At 45.5% G+C, this 14,134-nt stretch overlaps 1 protein-coding gene across 1 annotated transcript in view; it reads left to right on the forward strand.

The window, feature by feature from the left end:
• Positions 1 to 1,374: 1,374 nt before the first annotated feature.
• The window catches only part of C8B (complement C8 beta chain), a 41,363-nt gene continuing 28,603 nt past the window's right edge, over positions 1,375 to 14,134 (forward strand). The window contains exons 1-3 of the mRNA XM_089656562.1: positions 1,375 to 1,493; positions 5,733 to 5,877; positions 13,054 to 13,195. Of these exons, the coding sequence (XP_089512688.1) occupies positions 1,390 to 1,493; positions 5,733 to 5,877; positions 13,054 to 13,195 (391 nt within the window). The 5' untranslated portion in view covers positions 1,375 to 1,389. The remainder of the gene's footprint in view (positions 1,494 to 5,732; positions 5,878 to 13,053; positions 13,196 to 14,134) is intronic.

A 14,134-nucleotide genomic window follows, 5' to 3' on the forward strand; every position in this document is an offset into this window, starting at 1 on the left:
TATTAATCCAACACCAAAACAAATTGAAAAATATTCCACTTTTGTTGAGAAAATCCATCTGGGTGATCAATGTACATTTCAGGGATTTAATTGCACATTGTACATTGCAGGGATTGCAGGGATGGACACATAGGATAACATGCCGGGGATGGACACATAGGATAACATGCCGGGGATGGACACATAGGATAACATGCCAGGGATGGACACGTAGGATAACATGCCGGGGATGGACACGTAGGATAACATGCCGGGGATGGACACCTAGGAGAACATGCCGGGGATGGACACGTAGGATAACATGCTGGGGATGGACACGTAGGAGAACATGCCAGGGATGGACACACAGGATAACATGCCGGGGATGGACACAGAGGATAACATGCCGGGGATGGACACACAGGATAACACGCCAGGGATGGACACATAGGATAACATGCCGGGGATGGACACGTAGGATAACATGCCGGGGATGGACACGTAGGATAACATGCTGGGGATGGACACATAGGAGAACATGCCGGGGATGTACACACAGGATAACATGCCGGGGATGGACACATAGGATAACATGCCGGGGTTGAACACACAGGATAAGATGCCGGGGATGGACACATAGGATAACATGCCGGGGATGGACACATAGGATAACATGCGGGGGATGGACACGTAGGATAACATGCTGGGGATGGACACATAGGATAACATGCCGGGGATGGACACGTAGGATAACATGCCGGGGATGGACACGTAGGATAACATGCCGGGGATGGACACGTAGGATAACATGTCGGGGATGGACACGTAGGATAACATGCCGGGGATGGACACGTAGGATAACATGCCGGGGATGGACACGTAGGATAACACGCCGGGGATGGACACGTAGGATAACACGCCGGGGATGGACACATAGGATAACATGCTGGGGATGGACACATAGGATAACATGCCGGGGATGGACACACAGGATAACATGCCGGGGATGGACACATAGAATAACATGCCGGGGATGGACACGTAGGATAACATGCCGGGGATGGACACACAGGATGACATGCCGGGGATGGACACATAGGATAACATGCCGGGGATGGACACCTAGGATAACACGCCAGGAATGGACACATAGGATAACATGCCAGAGAGTTTACTGGCTGTAGAAAAAAATGCCAAAAACCAAAAACAGCCGCTGTATAAATGTCCCGTGTGCAGGAGGACTAATAATAAACTCTGTTATTGATCATTGCATTGACCCAACTGATCAGTGCAGCACTACACCACAGGATGGCGCTCTGAGATCATTCCTATGGGAGAGGCTGCGCCCAAACTGCTGGACTGCCTCAAATTGGTCACTTTAGTTTTACTTTTCTACTTTCTGTGACACCAATGAGCCTAAGAGAGCAGAAGAGCCTGAAACTGAAGAGCGCATTGCACGGTCCTAGCATGTTATTTTATACCGTCCTCCTGAATTTTGCCTTTTATTTAACCAGGTGAGTACACATTTCATTTCTTTTTTTTTCTGATTAGAGTTATTGGGGTTATTTCTAAAATACATATTTAATTATAGAAAACACAGAGATGTATTTACTCAAGACAAAATAGGAAACGCTTAGAAAGTCAGAAAGTCCACGCAAAAAAATGTTTTGAAAGTAGTTGAAGACCTTCTGTGATAATTGGTTTTCTTAGGCAGCTAATAATTGGGCGGAAAAATAATAAAGGACTTTTTTAAATTTAAATATAAAACAATGATAATATTAATATTTTATTAAACACTAAGGCTACGTTCACACTAGCCTTGTTAGCAGGCGGCAGAGAGGCGTTTGGAAGCGTTTTTACCGCTTCCCAAACGCCTCTGCCAATTCTGCACATTACAGCACATGGTGCTGTTCTAACGGGAGCGTTTGCGTCGCGTCGCGGCAAAACGGACGCCTCTGGACGAGTCAGGAGGCTTTGAAGCCTCCTATTCTCGTCTATGGTGCCGCTCCGCAAACGCTCGGCCGGCGTTTGCGGTGCGGTTGCGACGCGGTTGCGGGGCGTTTGCGGAGTGGTAACACCACTCAAACTGCATTATAGGCGTTTGTGGGGCGTTATTAACGCTCGGCAAACGCCTAGCAACCGCCGCTAAACCGCGTATGCGGCGTTTGCGGAGCGTTTGCCGAGCGTTAAAAAACGCTCCACAAACGCCGGACCAACGCTTGCCAAACGCTATAGGGGCGTTTGGCAAGCGTTGGCAAAACAGCCTAGTGTGAACGAGCCCTTAATTAATCATATTTTATTAAGCTCTATTAATCGCTTTTATTCATCTCTTTTTATAGCAAAAAGAAATGAAATATTACACTGCTAATAAAACATTTACATAGTCTGGCTGAAAAAAGACAAACATGCATCCAGTTCAACCATTTAAAAAAAAAAAAATTATAATCCTATACCTACAGTTGATCCAGAGAAATGCAAAAATCCATCCAGTTCAACCATTAAAATAAAAAAAAAAGTTATAATCCTACACCCACAGTTGATCCAGAGGAAGGCAAAAAAACCCAGCAAAGCACAATCCAATTTGCTGCTGCTGGGAAAAAAAAATTCCTTCCTGATCCCCCGAGAGGCAATCAGATATTCCCTGGATCAACTTTACCTGTAAATGTTACAATGTATTGTTACAAATATTTATTGATAAAAATTTTATTTATTGGATACTCTAAAATGACTATTTCGTGGAACTAGTAGGATTGTTAGGAATTATTCAATATTTCCTTTTTTTTTCTTTGTTAAACTTCACCGCAGCACCTATACTGTGATATTGTGTAGCTTTTTTGTATAACAAAAAGAAATTAAATATTACACTTCTAATAAAACATTTACATAGTTACATAGTCTGGCTGAAAAAAAGACAAAAGTCCATGCAGTTCAACCATTAAAAAAAAAAAAAAAAAAAGTTATAATCCTACACCCACAGTTGATCCAGAGGAAGGCAGAAAAACCCAGCAAAGCACGATCCAATTTACTCCTGCAGGGAAAACAATTCCTTCCTAATCCCCCGAGAGGCAATCGGATATTCCCTGGATCAACTTTACCTATAAATGTTACAACGTATCGTTACAATTATTTGTTGATAAAAATGTTATATATTGGATACTCTAAAATTATTATTTCATAGAACTAGAGAGATTGTTAAGAATTATTCAAAATTTCCCTCTTTTTTCTTTGTTGAACTTCACCGCAGCACCTATACCGTGATATTGTGTAGCTTTTTCGTATAGCAAAAAGAAATGAAATATTACACTTCTAATAAAATATTTACATAGTGACATAGTTAGTCTGGCTGAAAAAAAGACAAAAGTCCATCCAGTTCAACCATTAAAAAAAAAAAGTTATAATCCTACACCCACAGTTGATCCAGAGGAAGGCAAAAACCCAGCAAAGCACGATCCAATTTGCTCCTGCAGGGAAAAAAATTCCTTCCTGATCCCCCGAGAGGCAATCGGATATTCCCTGGATCAACTTTACCTATAAATGTTACAATGTATCGTTCTAATTACTAATTGATAACAAATTTGATATATTGGATACTCTAAAGTGATTATTTTGTGGAACTAGTAGGACTGTTCGGAATAATTCAATATTTCCTTTTTTTCTCTTTGTTAAACTTCGCCACAGCACCTATACTGTGATATTGTGTAGCTTTTCACTGCCCTATTTTTTTTTTTTTTTGTAACTATATTTGTAAAACCATGTAAAAATTTATTATAGAAAAAAAAAGAAAAAAAAAGTTATATATTTTATTTTATTTTTTATTTCAGGTACTGTCAATTTATGCAGCGCTTTACATATATATATTGTACATTCACATCAGTCCCCAACCCTCAAGGGGTGTACAGTCTAATATGTTTTTAGAAGTTGTTACATTGTTACATTTTCTTTTCCCTTTTTTTCTCCTGTTATAAAAAAAATGCCTAAAATGACAATAAACTCACATTTTTTTTCTTCTATCGATCTTGCCCCGGCTCAGAGATCAGCAGGAAAGGGTGGCTACGTTCACATACTGTACACTGGGGGGGGGAATTGGTGAATGAATGTAATCACCAGGGCGGACTGACAACTCATGGGGCCCCCCGGCAATAGGGGATCCTGGGGCCCCTGTGTCCTTGCCCAAACTCAAAAAAGCCTATGAAAAAGGTACCAGGGGCATCTCATGGGGCCCCCTACTGATCCCGTGCCCTCAGGCGGTGCCCGAGTTTCCAAATGGTCAGTCCGCCCCTGGTAATCACCCTAGAACAGACATGCATTGCATTGGAGAGATGAAACAAAAGAAGAGAGAGATAGAAGGTACATTCAACACATTTTTTTTCAATTTGTTTCTAAAAATTTGTGAAATTAGCGTCACTTTAAGCATTTCTTTTATAACAAACAGAAAACATAGAATTGCGCTTCTAACATATGTAATAAGACGTCCCTAGGCAGGTGCGGGGGGGTGCGCGCCGCACCGGGTGACACCTACCGCGCGGGGTGACACCTACCGCACGGGGTGACACCGGACCCACTCCACGAAAAGGTAAGTTGTACAGCAAGCCGACAATCCCCGCAGGATCCCCAGTGGGTCCGGTGTCACCCCGTATAGGTTGCATGCTGACGATCCCCGCAGGATGGATCGGATCTGCGGGTTGGGGAGCATAATGGATCGGACTCTGATCCATTCTGCGGGGATCGTCGGAGGGGGTGTCACCAAGTGTTACCACGCCGGGTGACACCAACCTTTGGGACAGCCCTGCTCACACCTAAGTGTTTTCTGCAATGTTTTGCGTTTTGCAGGAAACGCACAGCAGTCCATTTAACATGATTTCCTATGGGACAAATTTGCATCTCCGCGTTTTTTGGAGAGGGTCAGGGACTTTTTTCAATATGCAAAAAGTTGAGTTTTTGGTTCTATAGACATTAATGGAAAAAATGCAGAAGAGCATGTAGTGCGTTTTTGATGCATAATGCATTTGAAATCTGCCTAGCAAAAATTAAAAAAAATAAAAAAACCTGAAAAACGCAGCAAAAATGCATCAAAAACGCAGTTGCAAAAGTGCAAAACGCAATGCAGAAACGGGTGTGAAACTAGACTTAAAGTGGAACTGCACTGCATCTGAGCACCACAAGGCAAAAATGTCATTTAATTCATTTTTAATATTCAAATCAAACTCCCCCATTCATCGCTGTCTCCACGCTTTATTTTGCTGAGACATCATTTTGAAAATTCCTCATCAGACACTGAAAACGATTCTGCGACTTTGCTCAGCGATGTGCGAACTTGGCGCTCTATTTCAAATTTCAGTGTTTTTGGTTTGATTATATTATTGAATTAAATGTATTATTATTATATTATTATTTTTTATGATTATTTATTAAATTATAATTTGTGATTTCGAGTTTCAAATTTTATCATCCCCGGGATGTTTAATAGACTCTTGTTCGGACAGATTTCAGTGAGTTATTCCTAAGAATTACAGGCCTACAATAAAAAAAATACATATTTCCATGAAAAAAAATGTACCGCTTTGAGCACAGAAATATGGACATAATCAGACCGCTAGGGAGGCTACGTTGTGTTCAGTGTATTCACCGTTGTTCCATAATCACATGGTCTGGATGCTTTCATTCATATATGAGGTTATAGAGATATATACGTGGCACTATTATATGACATATCTCAAGACTTATTATTATATTGTCATTTTCTGCACATGTAGTTGTGAGCTACAAGGAAGTGAAGCCAACAATGGCCTTACAAAGAAGCGGTGGGTGAGATCGGTGGCGAACGAGCCAACCCCCATAGACTGCGTGATGAGCAGCTGGTCAGCTTGGAGCGCGTGTGACCCATGTAGGAAAAAGAGAGTAAGTACTGATCATCATATCATTGGCTGAATAACGTTTGCTGCAGTTTAGACTTACTTTTTTTTTTTGGGGGGGGGGGGTCTGTCCCTCCATCTTCCCTATGTATAATGGTAACAGATGGGCAGAAGTTTCTGATAATGTGCCCGCCTCGCAAGGAGAATTAGTGTGCCCACCTCGCAAGTAGAATTAGTGTGCCCACCTCCCAAGGAGAATTGGTGTGCCCACCTCCCAAGAAGAATTGGTGTGTCCACCTGCCAAGGAGAATCGGTATGCCCACCTCCCAAGGCGAATCGGTGTGTCCACCTCCCAAGGAGAATTGGTGTGTCCATCTCCCAAGGAGAATTGGAGTGCCCACCTCCCAAGGAGAATTGGTGTGTCCACTTCCCAAGGAGAATTGATGTGCCCACCTCCCAAGGAGAATCAGTATGCCCACCTCCCAAGGAGAATCGGTGTGTCCCCCTTCCAAGGAGAATCGGTGTGCCCACCTCCCAAGGAGAATCGGTGTGTCCATCTCCCAAGGAGAATCGGTGTGTCCCCCTCCCAAGGAGAATTGGTGTGCCCACCTCCCAAGGAGAATCAGTGTGTCGTCCCCCCAAGGAGAATCGGTGTGTCCATCTCCCAAGGAGAATTGGAGTGCCCACCTCCCAAGGAGAATTGGTGTGTCCACCTCCCAAGGAGAATTGATGTGCCCACCTCCCAAGGAGAATCAGTATGCCCACCTCCCAAGGAGAATCGGTGTGTCCCCCTTCCAAGGAGAATCGGTGTGCCCACCTCCCAAGGAGAATCGGTGTGTCCATCTCCCAAGGAGAATCGGTGTGTCCCCCTCCCAAGGAGAATCGGTGTGTGTCCCTCCCAAGGAGAATTGGTGTACCCATCTCCCAAGGAGAATTGATGTGCCCCCTTCCCAAGGAGAATTGGTGTGTCCACCTCCCAAGGAGAATTGGTGTGCCCACCTCCCAAGGAGAATTGGTGTGCCCACCTCCCAAGGAGAATTAGTGTGCCCACCTCCCAAGGAGAATTGGTGTGCCCACCTCCCAAGAAGAATTGGTGTGCCCACCTCCCAAGGAGAATTGGTGTGCCCACCTCCCAAGAAGAATTGGTGTGCCCACCTCCCAAGGAGAATTGGTGTGCCCACCTCCCAAGGAGAATTGGTGTGCCCACCTCCCAAGAAGAATTGGTGTGCCCACCTCCCAAGGAGAATTGGTGTGCCCACCTCCCAAGGAGAATTGGTGTGCCCACCTCCCAAGAAGAATTGGTGTGTCCACCTCCCAAGGAGAATTAGTGTGCCCACCTCCCAAGGAGAATTGGTGTGTCCACCTCCCAAGGAGAATTGGTGTGCCCACCTCCCAAGGAGAATTGGAGTGTCCACCTCCCAAGGAGAATTGGTGTGCGCACTTCCCAAGGAGAATTGGAGTGTCCATCTCCCAAGGAGAATTGGTGTGCCCACCTCCCAAAGAGAATTGGTGTGCCCACCTCCCAAGGAGAATTGGTGTGTCCACCTCCCAAGGAGAATTGATGTGCCCACCTCCCAAGGAGAATCAGTATGCCCACCTCCCAAGGAGAATTGGTGTGCTCACCTCCCAAGGAGAATTGGTGTGCTCACCTCCCAAGGAGAATTAGTGTGCCCACCTCCCAAGGAGAATTGGTGTGCCCACCTCCCAAGAAGAATTGGAGTGTCCATCTCCCAAGGAGAATTGGTGTGCCCACCTCCCAAGGAGAATCGGTGTGTCCCCCTTCCAAGGAGAATTGGTGTACCCACCTCCCAAGGAGAATCGGTGTGTGTCCCCCTCCCAAAGAGAATCAGTGTGTCCACCTCCCAAGGAGAATTGATGGGCCCCTTCCCAAGGAGAATTGGTGTGCCCCCTTCCCAAGGAGAATTGGTGTGTTCACCTCCCAAGGAGAATCTGTGTGTCCATCTCCCAAGGAGAATCGGTGTGTCCCCCTCCCAAGGAGAATCGGTGTGTCCCCCTTCCAAGGAGAATTGGTGTGCCCACCTCCCAAGGAGAATCGGTGTGTCCATCTCCCAAGGAGAATCGGTGTGTCACCCTCCCAAGGAGAATTGGTGTGCCCACCTCCCAAGGAGAATTGGTGTGTCCCCCTCCCAAGGAGAATCGGTGTGTCCATCTCCCAAGGAGAATCGGTGTGTCCATCTCCCAAGGACAATCGGTGTGTCCATCTCCCAAGGAGAATCGGTGTGTCCACCTCCCAAGGAGAATCGGTGTGTCCATCTTCCAAGGAGAATCGGTGTGTCCCCCTCCCAAGGAGAATCAGTGTGTCCCCCTCCCAAGGAGAATCGGTGTATCCCCCTCCCAAGGAGAATGGGTGTACCCATCTCCCAAGGAGAATTGATGTGCCCACCTCCCAAGGACAATTGGTGTGCCCACCTCCCAAGAACAATCGGTATGCTCACCTCCCAAGAAGAATTGAGTAAATTGTGTGTCGTGTTCCCTGGAACTGAAGCCCCATATACACAATCAAAATATCGACTGAATGGTCAATGGGTATTGAATACGGCCAAAATTGTAGTATTTTAAATATATTTTTCTTCCATATGGGTAAAGCCCCCTATACACAATCAGAATATCGAATGAATGGTCCGTGACTCTGCTCTCTCCTGTTTCTCCTCTTACCTTTCTCAGCACACTTTCAGTGTCACATACAACTCCTCCTCCTCCGCTCCGCTTTCTCTTTCTGCTGGGGTACCCCAAGATTCTGTTCTTGGGCCCCTCCTTTTCTCTCTCTATACCTCCTCCCTGGGCCAACTGATAACCTCCCATGGCTTCCAATACCACCTCTATGCTGATGACACCCAGATCTATCTCTCCACTCCCCAGCTCCCCCCCCCTCAAACTCCTCACAAATCACAAATCTACTAAGCGACATATCAGCATGGATGTCATATCACTACCTTAAACTCAATCTTTCCAAAACTGAGCTTGTAATATTTTCTCCTCCCCGATCCCCCACTCATGAAGATCAACAGCACAACCATGGGTCCTTCCCCTCATACCAGGGTGTTAGGTGTAATCCTAGACTCTGACCTCTCCTTTGGGCCCCACATCCACTCACTGGCTAAATCCTGCCGCCTGAACCTCCGGAACATTACCAAAATCCGCCCTTCCTGACCAATGACACCACAAAACAACGTATCCACACTTTGGTTATATCCGACCTTGATTACTGCAACTCCCTCCTCACTGGTCTACTGTTACACAGGTTATCCCCCTTCAGTCTATTATGAATGCTGCTGCTAGACTCATCCACCTTACCAACCGATCAGCGACTGCTGCTAGACTCCTACACCTTACCAACCGATCAGCGACTGCTGCTAGACTCCTACACCTTACCAACCGATCAGCGACTGCTGCTAGACTCATACACCTTACCAACCGATCAGCGACTGCTGCTAGACTCATCCACCTTACCAACCGATCAGCGACTGCTGCTAGACTCATACACCTTACCAACCGATCAGCGACTGCTGCTAGACTCATACACCTTACCAACCGATCAGAGACTGCTGCTAGACTCATACACCTTACCAACCAATCAGCGACTGCTGCTAGACTCATACACCTTACCAACCGATCAGCGACTGCTGCTAGACTCACACACCTTACCAACCGATCAGCGACTGCTGCTAGACTCATACACCTCACCAACCGATCAGAGACTGCTGCTAGACTCATACATCTCACCAACCGATCAGCGACTGCTGCTAGACTCATACACCTTACCAACCGATCAGCGACTGCTGCTAGACTCACACACCTTACCAACCGATCAGCGACTGCTGCTAGACTCATACACCTCACCAACCGATCAGAGACTGCTGCTAGACTCATACATCTCACCAACTGATCAGAGACTGCTGCTAGACCCATACACCTTACCAACCGATCAGCGACTGCTGCTAGACTCATACACCTTACCAACCGATCAGCGACTGCTGCCCCTCTCTGCCAATCCCTTCACTGACTTCCACTAACCCAACGTATAAAATTCAAAATACTAACTACAGCTTACAAAGCCATCCACAACACTGCCCCTAGCTACATCACCAACCTCATCCACAGATACCGCCCTAATCGCCCACTCCGCTCCTCCCATGATATCCTCCTCTCTAGCTCCCTCTTCACTTCCTCCCATGCTTGCCTCCAGGACTTTTCCAGAGCCTCTCCCATCCTCTGGAACTCCCTACCACAGCATGTCCGGTCAGCCCCCACCCTGTCTGCCTTTAGGCGATCTTTGAAAACTCACTTCTTCAGGGAAGCCTACCCCACCTCCACCTAAGAACTGTACTTGAATCACCTCCACCAGATCATCCCCCGCAGCTATCACCTTTTGTATCACCTCCCCCTTCCTTTAGATTGTAAGCTCCCAGGATCAGGGCCCTCCTATTCCTTCTGTACTGAACTGTATTGTAATTGTACTGTCTCCTTTATATTGTACAGCGCTGCGCAAACTGTTGGCGCCATATAAATCCTGTATAAGAATAATAATAATGGTCAACGGGGTTTTTTTCTGCATGCTAGTCTCATATCGAAAGTGAAGAGGTTAATAAAGTTATGAAAATTCTTGCTGGACAGAATAAAAATTCTGAAGAATGTCCTATATTTTGTATTATATTTTTAGATGACTACCGTACAGGTTAAATGAAAATCGTACAATCCGGTATCGTTTGATAAAAATTTTCGTGCTTGTCCCTTCTTTTTTTTTCCGGCTGACTGCTGTGTCCTAACAATCAGATTATCATCCGATTACTTTAAAAGCGGCGTTTTTCATACGGTATTCTGATCGTGTATTTGGAGCATTACCGTATATTTGGACCACTCTCTGACTCTAATGCTTGGTATACACAATATATATATAATATTTATTTATTTACTGAAATATATTGAATACGGCCAAAATTGTAGTATTTCAAATATATATCAATATATTTGGGAAGAATATTTTTTAAATATATTTCAAATATATTTTCCTTTCATGTGGGAATACAGAGTTTCTACCAGTAACTGTCAGGGATGCGGGTGTGACCAGAAGTGTGTGGACTGACACAGGGAAACGCAGGCTTCAGATATGGTAAAAAATAAGACAATTTATTAAGACTAACAATACAAATATAAACGCAGTGCACCAAACCCCAAGCTAACACAAATACATACAACAAGGTGAAACAACCCCAAACCTAAACTGGTATAGATACACAGGTACATACACATATAGAGCACAACATAGTCAGGCAGGCCGGGTCGATAACTATCGGACAGGTAGGTACAGGAGGAGCAGGCGGAGAGAATGGTCAGGGTTACAAGCCAGGGATCAAACAGGAGAAGTCAGCAGAGGTCAGGATCAGGATCAGGCAGGGTCGGCAACAAGTCAGGCAGAAACAGGAACAGGAATGCAGGTTACAAGATACAGGGGCCCATGGAAAAACACACACCAAGGCACAGACTGCAGGTCTGGCCATCCCTTAAATACACCACCTGCAATCAGCCCCAGGTGATGGCTAATTGCCGAAGTGAACCTCTGGTTGTTGAGAGCACCCGCTGGCCAGCCCTGGTACTGCAGCCCACAAGGCAGGTGAGTCCCACCACTATTGACAAGTCCATTCCTGACAGTAACTGAATGAAAGGAGCTCAGGCGGCACAGCCATCAGCTCAGGAGCTCATAAAATCTTTTTTAATAGTTGAGGTGTGAATATTTTTGGAGTGGGGGCCTTCTTTTTTCTTGGTGGGTCATATATGCCAGCTGGGATGAGCTGTGGTTAGAGCCAGCACCCCATGCTGGAAATGATGAGGAAACAGACCAAGAAATGGAACAAGGGGTTATGTATGAATTTAAGGAACAACAAGGTCCTTTGTCTAGGTCACATCTTGGTAATTCTGGATTTCTACCCTATCTTAGAAGAGGTAAGGGTTGGAACCTTTGTTTTCTTGTTCAAACATTTTATTAATTTACAGAGCCAAAAGAACAAACATAAAGCATCCCAAATACATGTATATGAACAAAACGATAAAAAATAGAAAAATAAAAAAAGGGGGGGGATAAGGGAGAGCAGGTTCCCCTTCTACAGAAAGGGATTGCAATATGATACACAATTGATGAGGAACCCTTCAGATCAGTTGAAAGTGTTGTATAACAAGGGAAGGTGAGACATGGCATGCTCTGGGAGGAGAGCAATATTTCCTTGAACTACATGAGGGTTCCACCTAAGGCCACAGGAAAGGTAGGAGAGAGAGAGGAGGGGAGGAGAATAGGAAGAACCAGAGGAAGGTACTGAGAAGGAGGCGGGGAGGTGTGTGACTTCCGGCAGGGGTGTATTTACCACAAGGCAAACAAGGCATTTGCCTAGGGCGGCATTTTTCAGGGGGAAGCAGCATTTTTCAGGGGGGCAGCGCCACCTCCCAAAAGAAGGGATGGAAAATGGGACACATGCAGCATGGGGAGCAGGTGGGATCTGAGAGAGGCTGCGGGCTGCTTGATGGTGTATGCAGAGCCTGACTCTTGGTCCCGGGGATGTCCAGATATGTGAAAGGGAGTGTCTTCTCTCTCACCAGGATGGGGGGATATTGCCACTGTATGGGGGGCGGTGGTAATGAAAGGCTCTCCTGGGTGGGGGGCCGGGGTGTTGTTGGTCAATGTCAGGATCCCTTCATGGGGGAGAGCAGTGTTGGTCGGTGTCAGGGCCTCTCCGTGAAGGGGGGGGAGCCAATTTTTGTGTTGCCTAGGGCAGCACAAAACCTAAATACACCTCTGACTTCCGGGGCAGAAAGGGTATTCTTGGGACCAAACCAAAGTATAGTTTAAATGAAAATGGTAGAGCCTTCACAAGGAGGGACTAGATAGCACTAAGGGAGAAGCAGCATATCATCAAAGTTCGGCAGAAGGAACCGGTCCACCCATGGGGTCCATATCGTCAGGAATTTGGGGACCAAATCTAGGATTGTAACTTCCACTTTGGCATGGAGGGAACCTTTGTTTTCATACATCAGCCTGTATTCTCACTTGGGAGATTTCACCTACACTTTAATGAATTCCCCCTACCTATCCCAATACCCATTCGAAGCCTTATTCATACTATAATATCCAGACACTCTGCTCAAGGATTGGTTTTAAAAGCACAGGCATTGGAAAGGTACACTCTTCTGAAAAAATTTTTTTTTTTCACAGTATCGGTTTGCTCAAATGACCCAAGTACCACAGTTCCGTGGTGAGCATTGTGATGTCATAGACCATGAGGAGGAGCCTTGTGTGACCAGCAGCCCTTGCAGGAACAACAAGAGATGCGAAGGCTTCCAGTGTGTGGCGTCTGGTAAGAATCTATTTACTGTGTCTGACCAATCACCATTATACATCTATGAATTGAGACCAGAGTAACCCCAGCTGTACACTTGTTCTTCCTCAAAGATGTCTTTATAAAAATGTTAATAGATATTCTCCAAAGAAAGGTTATATGGGATTTTATTAGGCAACATACAACATAGATATAAAAACAGAGTTTTAATATTACAAATGTAAAATCATTACATCATCTAAAGACCCCAAAACCATTAAAATTCAAAAGCAGTGGCTGGCTACATCTTACAAATTGCAGAAGTTGATCAAAATACACGGACATATATCCTCATTTGGATTGTGAGAAGATGGTATAAATGCAGCAGCACAATTCCCAATGCGTTTCAGAACTTCTTTAGTTCCTTCATCAGGGGTAAGCTGCAGAGAGGTGATGATCCCTGATGAAGGAACTAAAGAAGTTCTGAAACACGTATTGTATTTTGATCAACTGTGGTCAGCAGACCACATCCCAGCGCATCAGCCATGCTCCTGGCTGGACCACCAAACAAGCACTCCTACAGGCAACCTGTGCTACTCTGGGCCTGACTCCTTATGTAAAATCATTATATCATCTAAAGACCCCAAAACCATTAAAATTCAAAAGCAGTGGCTGGGTACATCTTACAAATTGCAGAAGTTGATCAAAATACACGGACATGTATCCTCATTTGGATGGTGAGAAGATGGTATAAATGCAGCAGCACAATACCCAATGCGTTTCAGAACTTCTTTAGTTCCTTCATCAGGGGTAAGCTGCAGAGAGGTGATGATCCCTGATGAAGGAACTAAAGAAGTTCTGAAACACGTATTGTATTTTGATCAACTGTGGTCAGCAGACCACATCTCAGCGCATCAGCCATGCTCCTGGGTGGACCACCAAACAAGCACTCCTACAGGCGACCTGTGCTACTCTGGG

Source organism: Staurois parvus, unplaced genomic scaffold, assembly GCF_062004578.1.
Source record: "Staurois parvus isolate SC_StPar_1 unplaced genomic scaffold, SC_StPar_1.0 ptg000917l, whole genome shotgun sequence".
NCBI classification, from domain to species: domain Eukaryota; kingdom Metazoa; phylum Chordata; class Amphibia; order Anura; family Ranidae; genus Staurois; species Staurois parvus.